Here is a 25,152-nt window from a genome sequence, read left to right as displayed (position 1 = left end):
CTCAAGGAAACTGTACAACCTAGCCAATAGGCCTGTTACTTAATAAGCGATGTATATGCATCAAAACCAAATATTCTGATGCTTGACTGCCTACTTCCTGTAAGTCCTCTAGAGTTAAACGTAATTTCCTGTGCATTGGTAATTCTAATTGCTAAAAATACAACTTGATTATATAATCTGTTCCTCCACAGGAAAATTAAAGGGGGATTGACATGCCTTGCCAGCATGAAGTGAAGCCCAACATTAATAAAAAGATTATGAGACCAAATTGCTGTTCAATGAGTTTCAGTCTTCTTGTAAGATGAATTACTAATAGTACTTACAAGAGAAACTGTGGCAGTGTTATAACTAATGTCTGTGGAATTTTGATATATCATAAAATGAAAGACATACAAGGACAGAGATAATACAATTTATTTTTTACATGAATAAAGTTGATATTTAAAATCATGAGTCTGACACCAATTTTAGGTCAAAAAAATCCAGAATAAATTATTAAAATTATGGCTTGGGCAAATCTAAAAATTGGAAACAATTGTTACTTGAAGCCTGTGTGTTGTCAGATTCACCTTATATCCCCTTTAGATTAGAAGATTAGGGCAGTGTGGCGATCAAGATGGACTAGTAGCATGGAAACCCTCAGCTTGCCTTGTGCCTGAAACGCAGCTAGATGAGCACCATTTTGCATACCTTGGAAACCATTTTGCATACCTTGGAAATTGATCCGAGGATTAACACAACAATCTGCATAACTTGAGCCACAGAACTCAGAAGATACATGGTGCAGAGAAGTGAACAGGTGGAGAGGAAAGCCATGGAGGGTAAGGAACTGTTTCTGCAGAGAAAGGACAGAGGGGGAGAGTGCAGGAAAAACACTCGCCTGAAAGTAGCTGGAGAGAAAGAGAAAGAGTAAAAGCACTTGCAGGGGACTGAACAAGAAATCTGTTCCCCCAAATCACTGATGGGAAGAAAGGAGAGGGTTTCAATACCACCCAGATTCTATAAACAGTGGAGCACAGAGTCTGAAGTTCCAGAGCCCAGTGCCTGGCAGTGCTCTGATGAGACAGTAGGGTGAATCCCCGGGAGCAGGCAACAGGGTCTGAATGGTCCGCTTGCCACATGGGGAGAAGTGGTTCCCCTGCTTGGAGTTCATTTGGTAGAAGCCATATGGCCTCCCCACAGGTAAAGGTCCCAGTGGACCCCAGAGAACAGCCATGTTTGCTGATATTGGGACAGAAACATTGGAGTGTGGTGAAATCTGGCACCAGCTGTGTATTGTGATTTGCCATAATCTCTGAACCACTGCCACTACACAACTTCACCAACGTTTTCTGGGGCAAGCTAGCACCCTGCCTTTGCTCAGCAAAACCCTCCCCTAGAGAGTCAGCACAGGTCCAGGCCACAGGAGTCTCTGAAGTATGGGGTTTTGAAACACAACCCCATCATAGATAGAACTCTGGAGGGAGGTGCCACCTGCCAGGCTCACAGCTTGGACACACAGGGTATAGGCAGGGAGTGGATGGAGGTGTGAGACAAAGGAGGGGAGGGGTAGTGGGGGAGTGATTGGGGGTCGTGAGAGCACAAAGCTCCCATACGAGAGATTGGAGAGCTGGGTGAAACCAACCCCACCTCTCCTGCGCACCCACACGCATGCACAAGCGCATGCTCACCACACCAATCCACCCCAGTAAGCTAAGCAGGGCCAACTAATGTAGAACAGAGCCATTACACCAAGCCCCACCCAACTGTGCCCTCCAAGCACATCCCCTAAAAGAACAGCACAACTCCCTCCACCTGCTTAGTGTACGGACTATAGAGTGCTTCATAGTTTTAGTTCTAGGGGAAACTGGATGTAACTTCATTTGGGTTTCATTCTGTTTTCTGGTTCATTTCTAGTTTTTTTTTTTGTTTTTTTGCTTCCAATTTTGTTAAAATTGGTTTCTTTTCTTTTTTTTCTTTTTTTTTCTTGGATACAGAAAGAGAAAATTTTATTTTTCTTTTCTTTTTTTTAATTTTTAATTTTAAAATTTAAAATTTTTTTCACTTTTTAATTTTTAAATTTTTTATTCTATTTCATTTTCTTTATTTCTTTATTTCATTTTATTCTATTTTATTATATAAAATCTTTCTTAATTTTTAATTCTTCTCCAAACATCATCTTCATGTTCTAACTGGAACTTGACAACTCCAGCATAAAGATTTCTTTGCCACCATTTCAGGTGGTGGCTATTCTTTCTCTCCTACCCCTTTTACCATTGTCCATATAGGTAGAAAGGATATTTCCTTGTTCCTCATTGCCAATTCCAAACAGTGTCCCTCCCTGCTCCCCAAAATCAAATTGTATGCTACAATTTGCATGGGATATATTTTGGATTCCTATGGAAGGTATGGTAGGCTGAATAGTGGCCACCAATAGATACCAGGTCCTAATCCATGGAACCTAGAAATGTTACCTTATCAAGAAAAACTGTATTTGTAGATGTAAGTTAAGGACCCTGACATGGGGAGATCATCCTTGATAAGTTAAGGGGACTGTGAATCTAACTGCAAGTGTTCTTATAAGAGAGAGGCAGAGGGAAACTGGACACACAGAAGAGGAGAAAGGCATGTGAAGATGGAGACAGAGATGTGACCACAAACCAAGGTGTGTGGTAGCCACAAGAAACTAGAAAAAAAAGGGAGTGGATTCTGCCCTAGAGCCTCTGAAGGAAGGCTAGTGTGGCTTTTAGCATTAAGAGTGAGGGACAAAGGCCTGAAATAAAACTGAGATATAGTCAGGGACCAGATCCTGTTAGGCTTGATAGGCCATGTTAAGGATTTGTTCATTCTGAAACCAAGATACTGTTATTGGCTATTTTAAAGTGGGGAATGATCCAATCAATTTTGTGTTTTAGAGAGATCACCTTGCCTAGAGAAGGGCTGTTGTGTGGAAGCCAGTAAGAGAGGATGTAGAGAACTGTGTTACAAAGTATTTATAGAAGTCCAGGTTGGTCACTTGGTCATGAGGGCACAGCCCTCATGAATGGTATTAATGCCTTTTTATAAAAGAGACATTGAAGACCTCCCTTGTCCCTTCTACCATGTGATGACATAATGAGAAGATCGCAGTCATTGAACCAGCAAGAAAGTTCCCACCAGGTACCAAATCTACTGGCACCTTGATCTTGGGCTCCCTAGCCCCCAGAGCTGTGAGAAATAAATATCTATTGTTACAGACTATCCAGTCTATGATATTTTGGTATAGCAGCCCAAAGGGTCTACAACAATTGGCCAATGAGTGAGGAGGAAGTTGTTTTAAAAGCCCTAGTATCTTTGCTTCAATCTAGGACATGTCAGAGAAGCCAGGATATGTCTAAGGGGATATGTCAGCTTCAGAACTCTGTGTGGCATTGATTGAAACCTTGTTGCAACTTCTCCCTCTTCCCAGTACTGTATCTCTTACTGTCTTAGAGACACTATTTCAGTGAGCAGTGTCCAATAAACACATATACATAAATCTCTGTCAGAGAGTCTGTTTTCTGGGAACTTATGAGACAGAATCTCTAGCTTTTAAAAGAATTTAACTTATTTATATTTTTTACAATTACGTGTTTAAGGTTGTTTCTGCCAATTTTATGGTTTTGCTATGCTTAATTTGCTTTAATTATTTCTGCTTTATAATGGATTGAGCATATTTATCTTTTATCATTTCTTAGGTAGTTTAGAAATTACACCTTATTTCAGGGCACCTGAGTGGCTTAGTTCGTTAAGCATCTGACTTCAGGTTATGATCTCACCATTCGTGAGTTTAAGCCCCTTGTCAAGCTCTGTGCTGACAGCTCAGAGCTTGGAGTCTGCTTCGGATTCTGTGTCTTCCTCTCTCTGCTCCTCCCCCACTCATGCTCACTCTCTCTGTCTCTCTCTCTCTCTCTCTTAAAAATAAATAAACATTAAAATTTTTTTTCAATTACATCTTATTTCAATTTATGTAATGATAGCCTTCTAGGTTTCTAGCAAAAATTTAAACATATTTTTCTATCATTCTCTAGACTGAGTAGTATCTATCAGGGAAGAATTTTGGCACCCTTTGTCAACTAAAATAATATGAGATTTTAATTTCAGAATTGTTTTTTGTTTGCATGTTATACAAGAAAATTATTGCAAGTTAACCAAGTCTTCCTGGTACCTTTTAATAATCTCTCTTTCTTGATCCAAGGTAGTTTTTGTAGTGTTCATTAAAAACAACAAAAATCTATTATTTTTTTTACCACTTGAGTGCCAAATTTTGAGCTCTACTCACACCAAGGTAAATTTTACAAGGTAAATGTAAATAAAAATAAAATGATAAAAATAATAAAAAAAGAATGTAGAAAAATTTATACATTCTTCAATGTAAAAGACTTGCTAAGCAAAACACAAAGCCTAAAAATGATAAAGGAGGGGGTGCCTGGGTGGCTTCATTGGTTAAGCATCTAACTCTTGATTTTGGCTGAGGTCATCATCTCATGTTTCATAAGATAGAGCCCCAAGTTTGTGAGATCAAGACCCACGTTGTCAGTGTAGAACCTGCTTGGAATTCTCTCTCTCCTCTCTCTGTCCCTCCCCCCACTCACTCATGCTCTCTCTCACTCTCTCTCTGTCTCTCTCTCTCTCAAAATAAATAAATAAACATTTAAAAAAAAGTGTCAAACTGAGTTTGACAACCTAAAAAATGCAATATGGCAAACTTAAAAAGTTAAAAGAGAAGTGACAGACTGGGAAAAAAAGACTTACTGCATATGTAAAAGAAAAAGGATTACTTCTATAATATATAAAGAGACCCAGAACATCAATATGAAGCCAGACAAATAACCCAGTAGAAAAAAACAAAAACAAACAGTAAGCACTATAAACAGACAATTCACAGAAGCACATTGAACAGTAAATCTTTGGGGAATTATTTTGCCTTAATTGAGTTGAAAAAGCTTAACAATTAATGAAGTGCAAATTAGAACAATTAGGAGATTTTTTTTATTTATCAGATGGGGTATTGAAAATGTCAGGTTGAAGAGGATGCAAGGAAAGTAGTATTATCATGCATTTTTAGGTTGTTAAAATCTATCTACAAGATTATTTTACAGTATATATCAAAACCCAGCAGTAACATTTCTAGGTATCAATCCTACATAAATATGTTCAAATATCCATAAAAAAATGTATTACAAGTATCGTGGCAGAGACTAATAGCTACCCAGGAAATTGGTTTTGTTTTTCTAGCTGCGCGCTTTCCAGCCACTGTTGTACTTAGGTATGAATGTGTGACCGATCCACTCTCCAGTGGTGTGGGAGTGGAACTGTTGTGTACTCCACTTGTGTAGGGCTTTTAGGAAAAGCAAGTGTGCCTCCTCCATGATCACTTTCTTGCTCTGCAGACTAAATACAAAGAATGAAGTGTCCCTAATGGATGGTAGAGCTCCATGGTGGAAGCATCCTAGGTCCCTGAAACACTGGAGAAGACCAGTAGATTATCTGGACCACCTGCCTTGGATAATCATGTGAGCAAGAAATAAAATTCTATTATGCTTGAGGTATTATGCATTTTTGCTCTGCATGTTATAACAGTTTTGTGTTACCTGACAAATACAAGTATGTTCCCTGCAGTGTTCTCTTAATTAGAGGAAACGAGAAAGAGCTAAAGTGTCCATCAATATAGAAGTGGTTAAATAAATTATAGTAATCTAAACTAATGTTTCAGCAGATAAAAGAATGAAATTGCTGAAAGCTGAAATTTTCATGTTGGATATCTAACCTTATTGATCATTGATTAACAAATTATTTTTAAAGTGCCGTTTTTAATAAGAATGAAAAAGAGATAAAGCAATTGTCAAGAAAATACATAATGAAACATTATTTTTAAGAGTTATTTTAATTCTTACTTACCACCATCTCTTGGCCATTACAAAGCAAACATCACACAGATAACCCATTGATCCTCACTGAAGATCCGTTGTACCTATTGTAAGCCAATCTTCTGCATTAGATCTTTAAAAAACTAGCCACACGGGGCACCTGGGTGGCTCCGTTGGTTAAGCATTCGACTTCAGCTCAGGTCATGATCTCGCAGTTCATGATTTGGAGCCCTGCACCTGGCTCTGCGCTGAGAGTGTGGAGCCTGCTTGGGATTCTCTCTCTCCCCCTCTCTCTTTGCCCCTCTCCCACTTGTGCTTTCTCTTTCTCAAAATAAATAAACTTAAAATAATAAAAATAAATAAAAATAAAAAACTGCCACACAATTTTCATCTACTCAAGAAAAACCATCCCTTCATTCGGGAAAGATGAGAACAACAAAGGCCTAAAAGACACTGTGCCAATTATTTTATTTTTTTAAAAATTATAGCAATTACTAGTCTATTTCTTAACCTAAGTTACATAAGAAAACTAGATAAGCCTTTTGCCAGCTTTATGATCCAGGAATGTCTTTCTCAAAGACCTGAGAAGCTTATCTTTGAGATGTAAATACCATAAGAGATGACACCCCCATCTGCCAGTTTCTCTGGGAAGGTAGGAGCCTGACTTCCGTGGTAACTTGCTCCTATTTGCAAAACAAGCTCCTGTCACAATGATATGCAAAGTTTCATTTTTCTCCGGATAAAGCCAATTAGCTAACACAGATGGTCACCCCAATTACAAGGTAAAGTTGGGATGAACCATGTTTGACAAACTGAATTCCAGAATCTGCTTCTTATTGTCAAGCCCTAGCATCCTTCTCTCCATTTTCTACCAGTGCTGTCTTCTCTGCCCAATTTTTAGGCAGCAGTTTTACCCTCCTCCATACTCCCTTCAGATACGAGTTTCACAATACATATTTATAGATAGATGCTGCTGGAAACACCACATCTCAGCAAATAATATATTTCCTATTTAAATTCTGGAAGTTTTGGGTACATTATTCCCATGTTTTGTATGGTTTAGAAACCTAAGAAATAGAAATTAAATCAGAAAGATAAGTAAATACCTAAAATACCAGGAGAAGAGGGAACTGCATTTATGGATGTTATGTGGTCTTTTAGCATCTACTATAAAATAGCTTCTGTGTTTCTTCTCAAATGGCTTCTTTTTGCAGGAAGAAACCTGAACATCAGTAATATCTATTCATTTACACTTCCAGAAGTGCTAGAACTAGCGAGAGAAATATTCTAGTGCTGATAAAGGCATCATTGCCGTGCTAGCTTTCTGCTACAAGTTGTTTCTTTGAAGATGTGTGAATTTCTTGAATGTCACAAAATGTAATTATTAAAGTCTATATGCTTACATAAAAAGCTATTAATTACAATAATAGTTCTATTATTAATATAGTGCCTTATTGTATTAGGATATATGACTGGCCCTGCAAAGTTTCTAAGTGGCCAGTAGGTACACAGGAGGACAATGCAGCAGAGGCGGTGGTAAATGTAGAATTTGTGCACCAAAGGAGGTTAGATGTATGTTTGCATAGTAGATTATGTAAGATTGGGGAAAAAAATGAGAAGGTACAAACATTTTGGTGCTGTGCTAACTGGAGTCAATACAGTATTTTGGGTGTGAGCTATTTGCTTCCCCACCTCTAGAGTCTGGGTTGCTGCAGGACTGATTTTACTGCCTTGAAGACCTTTTACAACGTTTGTGGCTATTGGGGTTCTACCCTGTATCTTGTTCCCATTCTCTCTTGCATGATGTAGCTACCAGATAGGATAACAATTTATATCAAGAAAAAAAAAGACAGGTAACCTATGTGTTCCTCCAGGTAATGCATGCATGTTTTAATAGTAAAATATAAGAACTGATATTAGTGAGTCATTCTTTAAAAAAAAAATCAGTCTGAAAGACAATTGAGGAAAGATTTTTCAAAACCTCTTCAGAATACCACATTGATTTCTGCCAAATCTGCTTTTAATCCTATGTTCATCAAAGAGTGATCCATTCGCAAATGTTTGTTTAAAATACAGATTCTAGGCTCTCCAACCCAACTGTATATGCATGTAAGGATGGAACCCAAGATAAATTGTTGACAAATATCCCTGGTAAGTTTATAGACACCAAAGCCTGAAAAACATTGCTCTAAGAATATTCATATGAGTTATAACAAAAAGAAACCCTAGGAGCTAAAGAAGTTACTGTATTTCCTTTAAAATTTTAACGAGTTTTAATCCTGAAAGGATGAGACCAGTAGTTTTAGGCATGTACTGAAAGTATTAAAAGAAATTATTAGTATACCCTTCAGCACCCAACCGCCAGTTTTTTTTAATAACTCAAATAGGACCTTAGGTTAACTAATAATACTGTAGTAATGTTAATTTCCTGTTCTTGATAATTGTACTATGGTTAATGTTTGCATGAGACATGGTGGGGCGAGTAATATAAGAGAACATTGTTTACTATTTTTGCAACTTTCTAGAAGTCAAAAATTAATTTGAAATAAAATGTTTTTTTAAGCCACTAAATCTTTTGAATAATCCTTAATAAATGTCACTGCAGAAATAATAAAATAAGCCCAGTATTTTGAACTACTATGGCTGTATTGTCAACCTTAAAAATAAAATGGCTGGTTATTTTACCAGCAAAATGAGTTCATCAGGAAATAGTAGAGGAATTGCATTTGTGGACAAGCAAACTATGTTACACATTGGGCAAGTCTAAAGAGAAAAAGGGAAAGGCTTTGCTAGGTTCTACCATATCTAGTTCAGTGTGTAATTAACTATGATAATAGTTCTCTTCCTAGAGCAAGTCCTCCTTCTAAATTTTTAGGCAGTTGAGGGGGGAAGTAAAGAGCTCTTCCTGAATCTAATGGGTTTTAACTGCTTTTTAATTCAAAATAATCATCATGACAATGTGGCCCATCTTGAGGCCACCTGCCACATGTTTCTTTTTACTTTTTTAAGTGTGTCCACTAGAAAATTAAAATACATGTGTAGCTTACATTATATTTCTGTTAGAAAGCACTGATCTAGAGATGGCAATCACTTTTATTATTTTGGCTTATTTTTGGCTTATTTGATTTTTATCTTTTTAGATCCACAACTATGATATAAATTAATAGCCCAGACCTTAAGACCAATGCCTTTATAACAAAACTATTATATTTATGTATATGAATATTTACATACATAAATACATGGGAGCAGTGAGAGCAGCAAGTCAATGGTTAATCTGATCAACAGTAACTTTGGGGCACAGAATAGTTAGGCCTTACACAGGAGGACAGCCATAGTTTTTAGTCTTGAGAACTAAAATGGGAGGGAAGGCATGTGACAGTTATGTAGGTGAACTATTTCTGACTTAGAAAAGGCAAATTCTTTTGTCATTGAATTTCCAATTTCTCCTAACCTCTCCCTTTTACCATAAATCTCTTGGGCACTCTTTATTTCTTCTTGGTCTCACCTCAATTCCAAATGCAAATATGGCAAATAGTTCTGCATAGACTTCAGACATCACTTCACCTCAAGCATTGTAAGACTTCTTTAGAAACTTCTTTAGAAACTTCAGCATGGGAGCAATGGGAGTCATATCAACCCTGACATTTGCACAACCTGGAAGCGCAAACAGGTAATTCACCATGGGGCAGCTCTCAATCAGTGAGGGGAAATGTTCCTTCTTTATTTTCTCAGATGGATAATTCTGAGAAGCATTCCATACAGCCCTTCAGAAATCCCTGTGGGATGGAGAACCATTCCCCCAGAGGTTCCAACTCAATCACATAGCCAAGTCTTGGTTTTCCCCTTGCTATTTCCTCCCAACACCTCCACCCCGCCATTCGTAGGATCACTTCCAGGAGACTATCTGCATGGAAGCCATTGTTTCAGCTTCTGCTTTCAGGAGAACTAAAGCTAAGATCATAGAGTCAATCACAGCAATAGGTTGGAGCCTTAACTTCAAAAGACCCCTTCCAAGTCCATGCTCATGGTAGGGAGCCTCTAAAATGGCCCCCCCATAGTGTCAACCTCCTGGAATCACCCTTGTATGACACACAAGGGTCACAAGCACCCTTGTGCAATCTCCTCCCCTGAGGATGGACTGGACTTACTGACTCACTTCTACCAAATTAAATGCTGCAGGATGTTGCTTCCAAGATTAGATTAGGTCACTTCCAAGGATACAAAAAGACTGTGGCTTCTGTCTTGGGCACTGTACTGTGTTGAGTATTGTCCCCCAACTGGAACTTCAGAATGTGACCTTATTTGGAAAAATAATCTTTGCAGATGTAATTAAAATGAGATTATACTGGATTATACTCAGTGTGTGTGTGTGCATGCGTGTGCATTGTGTATTTGTGTGTGTGTGTGTGTGTGTGTGTGTGTAGTGTCAGGTAGAAATGATTGCTATAAAGATATGTAAAGTATGGTAAAAAGGCAAATGAGAGACAGAAGCAATTATACAAGATACAATGGTCAAAGTAGGCTTCTCTGAGGATCAACATCTGAGCAGAGACTTGAATGAAAAGAGAACGGGGAAAATCACATGACTATTTAGGGAAATAGCTTCCCAGGTAGAAAAGCAGCAAAAATGAAAGTGTGGAGGCAGAAGAATTCATGAAATGCTTTAGAGAGTGTGCACAGTGGGGGAGAGTCAAAGAGAGAGGGAGACACAGGACTTGGAATTTTGGAGATTCAGAGAATGGAAAAAGTAGCAAATGATATTCTTTTCAAAGGGGAACAGAAGATAAATTTACAAATAATTGACAAGTGAGCTTGAGTTTAGGCAAAATTCTAGAGAATATTATACTAGAAAATTCTAGATGTGGGATGTGAAAGAAAGAGAGAAGTCAAGAGTTTTAGGACCTGAACAACTGGAAGAATGGCATTGACTGAGGTGGGGAAGACAGTGGGCACAACATGTTTGGAGACAAGACACATTGTGTTTGAAATGATTATTAGAGGGACACATGGGTGACTCAGTCAGTTAGGCACCCAACTTCAGCTCAGATCATGATCTCACAGCTCGTGAGTTTGAGCCCCACGTCAGGATCTGTGCTGACAGCTTGGAGCTGGAGCCTGCTTCAGAGTCTGTGTCTCCTCTCTCTCTGCCCCTTCCCTACTCATGCTCTGTCTCTCTCTCTCTCTGTCTCTCAAAAATAAACATTAAAAAGAATTTTTTTAAAGAAATGGTTACTATACATCTTAATGGAGATACCAGTAATGGAGATACCAATAGACCATTGGACATAGGAGTTTGGATTTGAGAAGAGAGGTCTGAGCCAGAGATAAAAATCTGGAAATGTCATCATATAGATGGTATTTAAAACCATGAGACTGAATGAGATCACCAAGGAAGAATAATAAGGTCTTAGCCCTGATGTAAGCTAACATTAGGAGCGCAAGGACAAGGGTGGCAACCAGAAAATGAGACTACCTGTGAGTACAAAGTCTGAGAGTAGCAGGAAATCAGGAATATGTAGTGACCTGAAAGAAAAAGAAGAGGATCTAACAAGGAGGAGGCAGGGATTAACTGTGCCAAATGCGATTGATGAGACATGTAAGATGAGAACTCACCATTAGATTTAGCAACATGGAGACTATTAGTGCCCTTGTGAAGAGCAGTTTTAGAGAAATTACGAAGCCAAAATTTGATTGAAATGTGCTTAAGGAATAACAGAAGCAGAGGTTATAGGAGGTAGTAAACAGGTAGTAAATATAGAGTGATTTTTTTCAAAAAGCTTTCCTGCAAAGTCTTGGAGCTGCAACGGGTAGAAAAAGTTGAGTGGAGATCATTTTGGTGTGTGTGTGTGTGTGTGTGTGTGTGTGTGTGTGTCTGTTTTAAGGTTGAGAAAATAACAAAAAGAAAATTTGATGTAGGAGAGGGAGGGAGGAGTTGCTGGAGCGAATTACCTACGTAGGTGAGAGAATATGGGATCTAGTGTATAGGTGGGGAAATTGGCTTTCAATCAGAGCACCTGGGGCAACAGGCAGGAAGGCCAAGTGTGCAGAAGTAGCCACTGACACGCGAACAGAGGTGGTGGAGGGTTTCTTCAGAATGCTTCGATTTTCAGTGAAGGAGGTGAGAAGCAAGATCATCAGTGGAGAATGGGATGCAGAAGGAGGTGATAGGGGAGTTGAGGAGAGGAAGAGGTGTGAAACAGAAATCTGGGAGAATGGGAAGGTGAACAGTGAAGTATCATATGATGTTGGGGAAGCACTGAGAGTGACTGGAGATTTGTGATCATGAATTTGAAGTCAGACCTGTCAGAGTGGTTTTGTGTTTTTCTCCAAACATGTTCAATGGCACACTATAGGAAAAGAGTAGGTGGAGATCTGGATTTTATCAGGGTTGTGGTAAAAAGCAAATGTCATAGGGTGGTGAAGCAAGAATGAAAAGCAGGAGTCAAAGGTATGTGCAGGGCAGTGATTATAGTGATTGACACTGTTATTTATTTAAACTGGCTACAGCTGTGCCAAAGAAGTATTGATTAATGGATCAGTGTCGACTAAGGCACATCTAATTACATGTCACAGGCCTCTCTGTCTTCCACCCCACCTTGAGAGTTGTACAATAAAAACATTACTAGAACAAAAAACTCATAGATCCAGGGTTATAAAAATTAATACCAACACAGATATAAGATATATCCTTGTACTTGAATCCACTCCACAAATACAGTGTAGAAATTGATACAGATTCATCAGAAAACCATCAAAGACATTATGTATCAGGAAATAAACAGGCACAAGGATAAGATTATCACATAATCCATGTCTTTTAGTCTGTATTTTTATACCATGTGGGAGAGTACAGAGAGCAAGATTATATATCAAGCAATATGAGATACTTGGAGGTACTGTGGTAAAGTCCAGAATTATAAAAATTATGGCATAATGCATTCATGAAGGCAACACTGTTAATTTTTTTCTCCCCAAAGTAATTCCTTTTTTAAAATTTCTCATGTATTCCTATTTGCTTTCTTTTATTACTGTCTTCAATCTTTATTTCATAAATCTTTATTGAGTATGTGCCATAAATATTATACTTTCCTATGAACTATAAAGGTTATAAAAATGAAACGGCCATGGTCCCCACCTGAGAGGGCTTATGGTCTAGTTGTTGTATCAGATCTATTCACACATCTCTAAAAAAACATGGGGAGGGGTGCCTGGATGGCTCAGTCATTTGAGCATCCAACTCTTGATTTCAACTCAGGTCATGATCTCAGGGTCATGGGATCAAGCCCTGTGTCAGGCTCTGTGATGCCAGCACAGAGCCTGCTTGGGATTCTCTCTCTCTCTCTCTCTGCCCCTCCCCTGCTTATTCTCTCTCTCTGAAAATAAATAAACTTTAAAAACAGTTTTAGAAAACATGGGGAGAGAGTGTAGGTACAGAGAGGTTTAAAAAAATGGTAAGAAACCAGATGAAAAGAATATAACAGTTTCTGTAAAAACTAAGCATGTGCTTACCATATGACCATTATTGCCCTCTAGGGTATTAGTCCCATAGGAATGAATGTTCACACAAAACCTACACACCGACACACAAATGTTATAGTTGCTTTATTCATGATAGTCAAAAATTGTACACACTTCAAATGCCCTTCAGTGAGTGAATGGTTAAACAAATTGTGGTACATCCATACCATAGAATGCTACTCAGTAATAAAAGAATGAACTATTGACACACATAACTTGGATTGATGCCAATGGAAGTATGCTGAGTGAAAAAGCTAACCTCTAAAGGTTTCATAGAGTATGATTCCATTACCATTCTTGAATTGACAAAATCATAAGCATATAGAAGAGATTAATGGTTACCAGGAGTTAAAGACTGAGGACAGGGATAGGGAAGGAGCCAGGTGGCTATGGGTAGTTTGAGGGATCCTTGAGATCAAACTATGCTGTACCTCATCTGTGGTGGGGATTACATAAATCTACACATGATAAAATTACAGAATTAAACACATACATACCCACATAACTGCATGCTTTTAAAACTGGTGAAATCTGAATAAGGTTGATGGATTGATGGATTGTCTCAATGTTGACTTCTTGGCTGTGATATTATATTATAGCTAAGCAAGATGTTTACCATTGTGGGAAACTAAGTAAATGATACACATGATCTCTCTGTTTTATATTTTACAACTATATGTGAATCTATGATTATCTGGGAAAATCTTAAAGTGTTTTTTTTAGATGGTAAGGAATTTCAGAAAAGAGGATGTTATATTCACTTGAGGGAGTCAAGAAAGACTTCCAGGAGGAGTCCTAACTAAACAAGAAATTGGCCTATTCTATTATTCTAATTATCTAATTATCTAATGATCAAGTACCAATTGTTTAAAACAAGATTGCCATTTAATTAAAGTAATAATTATAATAGCTACCATTTCTTGAGCACCCACTATGTGCCAAGAACTCTGCTAAGCACTTTCAACTGTTATCTCATTGTAGTCTCTACAATCAATCATTTGAGGTAATATTATTATCCCTGTCTAATAAGGGAGTATATTGAGGTTTAGAGTGTTTAATCACCTGGCTTAAATCACAGTTAATGTAAAATCTGGATTACTTCTTAAAGTCAATGTGTAAACAATAAAAAAGCTATGTTTTCTGCATAATATAAAAATAAAGCAACACATTGAAAGACTATGACATACAAAGCACTTTACTAGGTACTGTGGGAAGAGAGATAAAAGATATAAAAGGAACTGCATACCGCTTATACAATTAATAAATGTTATTCCAGTCATGACTTAACTGTCTCCAATGACATAGTTAAAATAGACATGTTCAAAAATGCTGAAACCCTCCACATGTTATCTTTTTTCAAAAGAAGTTATTTTAAAAATATGACCGATCGTATTCTCTATTTCTCTGTGCACATAAAGTTTGAACTACTGCTCATATTTTCACTGTGACCCAACCTCTGTTCCTCAAATCTTTTGTAAAAGATAGTATCAAAAGTATTTCTCTGAGGACTATGATGCCATTGTGAAATTAAACTCCTAAAATTGCTCCTTAATTTAAATCTCTTCAAGTTGGCTTGCAGAAGAAATTCCTCACATCACATGTTATAAATTTTTAGTTTGGAAACTCGCCTCCAGAAATCTGGAAAATATTGACCATGATGTCAATTTATGTGTACTTATTTTTAAATGCCTTCAAAGAGAGGAATTGTATTCTTTTGCTTTTATAAAAAAATCCCTAACACAGAATTTCTACTACGGTTTTTAGCACTTGAAGATCCAGACATCTTTTTCTATCTTCCCACAGCTTACAGGTGCCATCTAGAGGCCCAACTACAGAAGGTCCTGAAACAGGGGGTCAATTTTGAATAGAACACTGAGAGTAATTTAGTTTGAAATGTACTTAAATCTTTGTTTAAAATTCATCACTTGCCTCAATTTTATTTTTTTCAGAATATTAAATGAAACAAAAATAATTTGTGCAAAATATCAAGCACGTCCATTCATGTCAGTTTTCATCTTATTTTAGCCAAGTGCCTAAATTTTACCAGTTCATATGCCAATATTATTCAGGTCAATAAAAGTCAAATTTTTCCTACTGATTGTGGTTTTCAAAGTGGTTATGGCCCAATACAGAATTTGGTGAATAGCTATATATGAGCAGGTAAGGGTAATGAAAACTTTAGTGAAATCTCACCATTAACATGGCATGAGTTCTAACTTCATGATGGCCTAGATCACTTGCGTGTTATGTCTCTCACAGCTTAGTAAATTACCAAAAATAAAATTATGAAAATGGCTGATATTTGGCTTTCCGTCTTCAGTTTTGTATGTAAGCAGTTAGCAATTCTGTGCCATACTCGACACAGCAGGGAGGATATCTTCTGATCCAAGCCCAGGGAAGTGCTCAGGCCACGGGCTGGTAAAGCAGGTAGCAGGCAAAGATGTGTAATCATCTCCAAATGGAGGTCTCATTTCCATTTGCATGACTACAACTATACATTAACACCTGGACCTTATTCCCTTCCAGGCTTTGTAGCTGGAAAAGCTTTAATCACAAGCACACAAGCCCTTGGTGATAGTTCCTTTTCGTTAAATACTAATTCTCTCTTCATTCTCGTCTAGTCAATCACAAAAAAATCTTAATACGTAAGGTATACTGGTTGTTCTTAAATGAATTTTCATAACCTCAGATTTTTAAAACATTTGCAATACATTGAGTAGTGATATTTTCCCATCTTCCCCTTCTTCATGGACTATCATAATATCAAGTAAATGGATGATGTTTTCATTATAATATATTGATACTTTCAGTAGTGCAAGACTAAATAAATATTATTTGCTTTAACATAGAACAAGTACATTATATAGAATCTGTATAATTATTGTAGGTCACAGGAAAACAGAATTGTCCCCACACTTATCACTGTAGATGTTAGCTAGAAATGAAAATAAAACTATATCTTGGTTTCTCTGTACTTCCTTAATTCCCATTCTTTCTCCATCATTAAGTGTTTTGTATTCTGCTTTCTGTTTGCTTGACCTGTCATAATGAATATTATCATTTTCCTCATTCCTTTAAGGAAAAAGAAATTCCTAATACTTTTTTGTACATAAAAATATAGTTCTTTCCTTTTTACATTTCCTTTGGCCCTTTGTTCTGTACCTTGAAAGCAGAGATCTGAGATGAGAGAAGTTGGAAAAATGAAAGAAGGAATTGCTTCAAATTATATATATATATGTATATATATATATATATACATATATATATATGCATAATATGCATAAGAAATTTATGTCAACAAGCCAAAATTTTGATGAAAAAGCTTCTAGAAAACAAATGAACGCAAATTGGGACAGAATCTATCTGACAGAAGCAGGACGTTCAGTGTGGAGCAGAGGTAGGAAGGAAATATGTGCATCAAGCAAACAGGTTAGTTAGATGGGTCATATCCAAGTGACCTGCAAGACTTCTGCAATTCTGTATCTTTGAGAATGGCCTATACACAAAAATGTGTTCCATTCTACTAGATTTTTCTCTCTTAGATACCAGTTTTGGAATGGATCCAGTCTCGGAAAGCAGTCACTCTAGTATAAACACCAGGCTTGTTAGGTTGTCCACATTCATCTCCCCAGCTCACTATTCCAGCAAGATACCAGATATCTCTAGCATCTGGACTAACCAGTGGTCCTCCAGAGTCACCCTACAGGAGAAGAGAGAGATTGGTAACTAATAATTCAGTTCATTATGGCAGTTTTTGTTATTTTTCTAATTTGAATTTAATGAAAGGGAAGTTTTCAAAAATCAGTGTGCTCAGATGCAGAAGTGATACCCTGTGTCAGTAATTCACATAAGGGAGGAGATCCACTACCTGAACCATTAGCTTAGATTCAGAGGTGGGTACACTGAGATTAAAGGAGCCATCTCTTTGGAGAAGAGTACTCTTATCTGGTACATCTGAGACTATAATTCCTCATATTCTTTATCAGTGTGACATAGCTCCCAAAAGAAGGGTGGAGAGTCTATTACTGATAAAAAGGACAGACACTAGAGTCAGACACCTGGGTTTAAATCTCAAGTCTGGCTCTTCCAGCCGGCTAAGACCTTTAATTTATATATTTGTAATGCTCCTAATAATACCTACCTCTGATGATAATTTTGAAGATTAGATAAAACAGTAAATACAAAGTGCTTAGCATAGAGCCTGGCATAAAATAGAACTTAGTAAATACATATTTAAAACCACAAATTCCGATTGTTTATGCCTTGTAAACTCCTGAGGGCTGTTTCTTTATATAGCTCAGAAAAACAAGGTACAGGCTGATCTTGCCTCAAAATCATGGGGTCTTTAGTACTGACCACCCATTAGGTGTTCAGCACTCTATGGAGCTCTGAATTAACATATTATCTAATTCACTCATGTTAATTCTGGCAACAAAACATGGAGCAAGATTTCATTTTCTCCATATTAACAATGAGGAAATCAAAACTTGGAGAAATTAAGTAATTTGCCTGATGGCACATGTATTCAGTGGCAGAACTGAATTTGAATCCAGAGTGCTCTAACTCAGACATTTGGCTTTTCCCCTCTGCATTATACTAACTTCTTTGTGCATTTTCTTTTGTTCATGTAAACATGTTAACTAATGCTAATAGTAATTTTTAAATCAATTCACCAATAAGTGTTGATGTATAGCCTCATAGGTGGTAGGAGATACAAAAAGAGTGTAAGTACAGGTAGCATCCAAATAAATCATTTTGATAATTAAAACCCAAGCCTATATGAAGGCAGAGCAGATTAGGATGTAGAAATAGACATTACAGAGACAACAAAATTTAAATCTGCTTAAGAGACGGGAAAAAATGAATCTGAGAATAAAGCAATTAATGGAAAAATCAGAATAGCTAACAGATTACAAGATGCATCAGGTGATGTCCACCAGCAATTATCAAAAACGGAAAGATAGTCTGTCCTACTGAAACTAATTAGTTCACACATTATCAGGGAATTATGTCATTATCAGATGGAAGTTGTGATGGTTTATATGTGTTTTGTCTTAGGCATGGATGCCAGAACAATGGGAGTAAAATTATGCCATTCAGAAAAAGAGAAAAAAGCTCTCAACTGAGCTGTTGCACAGGTAGAAGTCTTTGGGGCTCTATTTTTAAAAAATATTTTAAAGGTGTCTGTGCCCTATCCGGAAGGGATGGACACATTCCTAGAAACATATAAACTACCAAAACTGAAACAGGAAGAAATGGAAAATTTGAGCAGACCCATAACCAGTAAGGAAATCGAATTAGTAATCAAAAATCTGCGAAAAAATAAGAGTCCAGGGCCAGATGGCTTTCCAGGGGAATTCTACCAAATATTTAAGGAAGAGTTAACACCTATTCTCTTGAAGCTGTTCCAAAAAATAGAAATGGAAGGAAAACTTCCAAACTCTTTCTATGAAGCCAGCATTACCTTGATTCCAAAACCAGACAAAGGCCCTACTAAAAAGGAGAACCATAGACCAATTATTCTGATGAACATGGATGCAAAAATCCTCAAAAAGATATTAGCCAACCAGATCCAACAATACATTTAAAAAATTATTCACCACGACCAAGTGGGATTTATACCTGGGATGCAGGGCCAGTTCAATACCTGCAAAACAATCAATGTGATTCATCACATCAATAAAAGAAAGGACAAGAACCACATGATGCTCTCAATAGATGCAGAGAAAGCATTTAACAAAATACAGCATCCTTTCTTGATAGAAACCTCAAGAAAGTAGGGATAGAAGGATCATACCTCGAGATCATAAAAGCCATATATGAAACACCCAACGCTAATATCATTATCAATGGGGAAAAACTGAGAGCTTTCCCCCTAAGGTCAGGAACAAGGCAGGATGTCCACTCTCGCCACTGTTATTCAAGATACTACTGGAAGTCTTAGCCTCAGCAATAAGACAACACAAAGAAATAAAAGGCATCCAAATCGGCCAGGAGGAGGTCAACCTTTCACTCTTTGCAGATGACATGATACTCTATATGGAAAACCCAAAAAATTCCACCAAAAAAACTGCTGGAACCAATCAATGAATTCAGCAAAATCACAGGATATAAAATCAATACACAGAGGGGCGCCTGGGTGGCGCAGTCGGTTAAGCGTCCGACTTCAGCCAGGTCGCGATCTTGTGGTCCGGGAGTTCGAGCCCCGCGTCAGGCTCTGGGCTGATGGCTCGGAGCCTGGAGCCTGTTTCTGATTCTGTGTCTCCCTCTCTCTCTGCCCCTCCCCCGTTCATGCTCTGTCTCTCTCTGTCCCAAAAAATAAACGTTGAAAAAAAAATTAAAAAAAAATCAATGCACAGAAATCGATTGTTTTCCTATATACCAACAATGAAGCAACAGAAAGAGAAATCAAGGATCGATCCCATTAACAATTGCACCAAAAACTGCAAAATACCTAGGAATAAATCTAACCAAAGAGGTGAAAAATCTATACACTGAAATCTGTAGAAAGCTGATGAAAGAAATTGAAGAAGACATAAAAAAATGGAAAAATATTCTATGCTCCTGGATAGGAGAACAAATACTATTTAAATGTTGATACAACCCAAAGCAATCTACATATTCAATGCAATACTTATCAAAATAACTCAAGCATTCAGAGCTAGAACAAACAATCCTAAAATTTGTATGGAACTAGAAAAGACCCTGAATAGCCACAGCAATCCTGAAAAAGAAAACCAAAGCAGGAGGCATCACAATCCCAGACTTCAAGCTGTATTACAAAGCTGTAATCATCAAGAGAGTATGGTACTGGCACAAAAACAGACACTCAGATCAATGGAACAGAATAGAGAACCCAGAAATGGAACCACAAACGTATGGCCAACTAATATTTGACAAAGAAGGAAAGACTATCCAGTGGAATAAAGACAGTCTCTTCAGCAAGTGGTGCTGGGAAAACTGGATAGCGACGTGCAGAAGAATGAACCTGGACCACTTTCTTACACCATACACAAAAATAAACTCAAAATGGATGAAAGACCTCAATGTACAACAGGAAGCCATCAAAAACCTTGAGGAGAAAGCAGGCAAAAACCTCTTTGACCTTGGCCGCAGCAACTTCTTCCTCAACACATCTCCGGAGGCAAGGGAAACAAAAGCAAAAATGAACTACTGGGACCTCATCAAAATAAAAACCTTCTGCACAGCAAAGGAAACAACCAAAAAAACTAAAAGGTAACTGACAGAATGGGAGATGATATTTGCAAAAGACATATCAGATAAAGATATGTAGACATATCAGATAAAGGCATAGATCCAAATCTATAAAGAACTTCTCAAACGCAACACCCAAAAAATAAATAATCCAGTGAAGAAATGGGCAAAAGACATGAATAGACACTTCTCCAAAGAAGACATCCAGATGGCCAACCGACACATGAAAAAATGCTCCACATCACTCATCATCAGGGAAATACAAATCAAAACCACATGGAGATATACCACCTTACAACTGTCAGAATGGCTAACATCAACAACTCAGGCAACAACAGATGTTTGTGGGGATACGGAGAAAGAGGATCTCTTTGGCACTGCTGGTGGGAATGCAAACTGGTGCAGCCACTCTGGTAAACAGTATGGAGTTTCCTTAAAAAACTAAAAATAAAATAAATAAAATAAAATAAAAACTAAAAATAGAACTACTCTATGACCCAGCAATTGCACTACTAGGTATTTATCCAAGGGATACAGGAATGCTGTTTGAAGGGGCACATGCACACCAATGTTTATAGCAGCACTATCAACAATAGCCAAAGTATAGAAAGAGCCCAAATATCCATCAATGGATGAATTGATAAAGAAGATATGGTGTATATATATATATATATATATATATATATATATATATATATACAGTGGAGTATTACTCAGCAATAAAAAAAATGAAATCTTGCCATTTGCAACTATTTGGATGGAACTATAGGGTATTATGCTAAGCGAAATTAGTCAGTCAAAGACAAATATCATATGACTTCAGTCATATGAGGAATTTAAGATACAAAACAGATGAACATAGGGGAAGGAAAGCAAAACTAATATAAAAACAGGGAGGAGGACAAAACATAAGAGATTCTTAAATATAGAGAACAAACAGAGGGTTGCTGGAGGGATTGGGAGGGGGGTGCTAAATGGGTAAGGGGCATTAAGGAATCTACTCCTGAAATCATTGTTACACTATATGCTAACTAACTTGGATGTGAATTTATAAATACATACATAAATAAATAAATAAATAAATAAACAAACAAATATCAAAGGGATACATGTTCCCCTAATAGCAGTATTATCTATAACAGCCAAGTTATGGAACAACCCAAATGTCCTTTGACTGATGAATGGATAAAGAAGATGAATGGATAAAGAAGATGCAGTGTATATATATATATATATATGTATATATATATATATATACATATATATATACACATACATATATACACATAGTGTGTGTGTGTATATATATAGATACACACATACATATATACATATTATATACATATAATATACATATGTTATATATATAATGTATATATAATGGAATATTACTCGGTCATAAAAAGAATGAAATCTTGCCGTTTATAATGACTTGGATGGAGCTAGAGAGTATTATGCTAAGTAAAATAAATTGGAGAAAGATAAATACCATATGATTTCACTCAGATGTGGAGTTTAAGAAACAAAGCAAACAAAACAAAACACTCACACTCTGTTTGTCTCCCTCTCTCAAAAATAAACATTAAAAATTTTAAAACAAAACAAAACAAATGAGCAGAGGGAAAAAAAGAGACAGGGAAGCAAACCAAGAAGCAGACTCTTAACTATAGAGAACAAACTGATGGTTACCAGAAGGGAGGTGGGGGAGGGGTGGTTAAATAGGTGATGGGGACTAAGGAGTTCACTTGTAGTGATGAGCACCAGGTGTGATATGGAACTGTTGAATCACTATATTCTACACTGGAAACTAAAATTGCACTGTATGCTAACCAACTGGAATTTAAATGAAAAAAGATAAAAAAAGAAAGTGATAGAGAAGCAAGTGTTACTATAGAGGAGATCTTTGGTGATGGAATATCTCTCAGCTGGAGTGATGGTTACACAAACATACAACACATGTAAAAAAATATGCCATAGAATATGCACCAATGTCAATTTCCTAGATTCTATATTGTATTATAGGATGTGAGATGCAATGTTTGGGGAAAACGAGGTGAAGAATACATGAGACCCCTCTGTAAACCTTCTGCAAATTATAATGATTTCAAAATAAAAGATGAACAAAAAATTACACAGCATACTACTGGTCAAACCACGTACCTGGCATGCATCTCTTTTTCCTTTCAAGGAGCCAGCGCATAACATTCTAGGAGTTATGGCACCATTGTAAGATCGGGGTTCGTTACAGGTTTTAGTGTCTATGAGATCCACCTGTACTTGCCGAAGATGATTTTGACCACTACCTAAAGACAAAAAAATTCTTTATATTTGTAGATATACATATATTCTATAAACCTTGAGAAAATCTTTCATAATTGTTGGATAAGATGGCAATTTAGGATATGTATTCTTTCAGGTACAGTAATATTTGGGGAAAGAATGATTTCCTTACTAGTTTAAATGAAAAATTAGATACTTATGAGAGAGCATCATGTTGTTTAAGTGACTTCTGTTCCATTGTGAAACTTAGAATGTAATTTCAGTAGGGAGAATGGTGGCTATACGATTCTCTCATCTTCACAATTGAGTATATTAATGATTCCTAATCTCCTATGCAGTTAAATCCCTAGTAAAAACTTCAGACATATTTACTATTTCAGACACCTTACCAAGGACCATGACTACAGTAGTAGTGAGGCACTTGATAGTAACCTAAAGCAATGAAGGAATCTTTGTGTCTTATAAAAGACCTAATTTACAAACAGGGCCTGACTTACCCAGGTCCACAGGACCAATGCACCAGCATATTTTGGCATAATGACATTCCATTCTTTAAAAGGCTTAGAATACCAAACTGGGTTACTATGGTTTGATTTCTCTTCAGATGCTCACCATCATTTTCCAGTGCTCCAAATCCTGTCACAAACATCTCATCCCCTGGTTGGAACTCATGAGATGCATCAGGAAGACAAATCCTATGTACTGCATTTGTGTAGGGGACCGGGCTAGAAAGCTCTGCAACTGAAATATCATAGTCATGTGATGGATACTTGTATTTTTCATGGACAAATATCCTTCGAAGGCCTTGCTTCATCTTTGGAGTCTTTATTGTTACTCCAAAGGAAGCAGTCCATCTGGTTGGGTCCTTATACCTGAGGAAAAAAATATGAACAGCAAATTCCACTTTATTATGCTACCAATGTAAGGACTTATATTACACATTTTAGGCTGCTGGTGTCAACATAAGTTTTCTTTTTAAAATTACAGTTTCTGGGGCTCCTGGGTGTCTCAGTCGGTTAAGCATCTGACTTCGGCTCAGGTCATGATCTCATGGCTCATGGGTTCACGCCCCACGTCAGGCTCTGTGCTGACAGCTCAGAGCCTGGAGCCTGCTTTGGATTCTGTGTCTCCCTCTCTCTCTCTCTGCCCTTCCCCTGCTCTCTCTCTCTCTCTCAAAATTAAGTAAAAACCTTTAAAAAAATAAAAATAAAATTACAGTTTCTATGTATAAAAATAAACTCTTTCCAATCTGAGAATCTGGCTCAGGAGTAAGGTGAGGTGGAAATGCCACAGTGGTGTGGTTTTTAGGAAATACATGCCACTCTGCACTGAATCGCTTACTCCAGATCCTAGAGCCTTTTGACATTTCTAGGAATCAGTGACTCCAGGAGACATAGAGAAAGCATATTTTGTACAGATGCAGGAACAAATGTATTCTATGTACCATGCTCCCTACTCACAAACATACACATTTCTCTGAAAACTGAAAAGGCTACACATAAATTTAACAAAACATTACTATCCTATATACATAGTCATTTTGCATTAGGTTGAAAGGTCTTCATTCCTTGGAATACTTCAGTTGTATAATTTGTTACTACCAAATGTCTTCATATTTAATTATTTCTTGCCATGTAGAATTTCTCCTTTGAGGTCAAATCTGCAATCCACCCAGTCCCCATTCCTGATAGATACACAGCAGAGAGATAAGGCTCTTTGACATCAGGCTCAAAGTCCAAAGATGACTTTAAAATTTCTTTAAAACACCGGCTTGCTTTGACAAATTATTATTTCTTTATCAGTGGATAATTTATCTATATGTATTTTGATGCCATTTCCAATTCCCGACCATTAAACCTCTCACTAAGGTTTAGGAGCCTTCCACTCTTTGTGATGTGTATGTTACCTTCATATTAAACTCATCTCTTTCACGGGGTGCCTGGGTGGCTCAGTCGGTTGAGCGCCCGACTTCGGCTCCGGTCATGAGCTCATGGTTCGTGAGTTTGAGCACGCCCCCCCCACCCCCCCCCCACCCCCCCCCCGCCGCCCCAATCAGGCTCTGTGCTGGGGGCTGGAAGCCTGGAGCCTGTTTCAGATTCTGTGTCTCCCTCTCTCCCTGCCCCTCCCTCACTCGCACTCGGTCTCTATCTCTCTCAAAAATAAATAAACATTACAGAAAAAAAAATTTAAACTCATCTCTTTCAAACTTCGCAAGGCATTTCCTTCCTGCCAAGCCCGAGTGCATGAGTGCACTTTGCTTACCCCCAGT

General features: G+C 37.4%; 1 protein-coding gene across 2 annotated transcripts in view; it reads right to left on the bottom strand.

Annotated features, from left to right (window-relative positions):
- Nucleotides 1–13,459: 13,459 nt before the first annotated feature.
- The window catches only part of LOC101088329 (transmembrane protease serine 11E), a 43,010-nt gene continuing 31,317 nt past the window's right edge, over nucleotides 13,460–25,152 (bottom strand). For both annotated transcript variants that reach the window (XM_019829425.2, XM_019829426.2), the window contains 3 exons: nucleotides 23,496–23,755; nucleotides 22,764–22,906; nucleotides 13,460–17,088 (listed from right to left, as the gene is read on the bottom strand). In XM_019829425.2, the coding sequence (XP_019684984.1) occupies nucleotides 16,927–17,088; nucleotides 22,764–22,906; nucleotides 23,496–23,755 (565 nt within the window). In that variant the 3' untranslated portion in view covers nucleotides 13,460–16,926. The remainder of the gene's footprint in view (nucleotides 17,089–22,763; nucleotides 22,907–23,495; nucleotides 23,756–25,152) is intronic.

The sequence above is a fragment of the Felis catus genome, chromosome B1 (genome assembly GCF_018350175.1).
Source record: "Felis catus isolate Fca126 chromosome B1, F.catus_Fca126_mat1.0, whole genome shotgun sequence".
Classification (NCBI taxonomy): Eukaryota; Metazoa; Chordata; class Mammalia; order Carnivora; family Felidae; genus Felis; species Felis catus.
The sequence above is the reverse complement of the archived record's forward strand: the minus strand, read 5'-3'. Positions and strand labels throughout refer to the sequence as shown.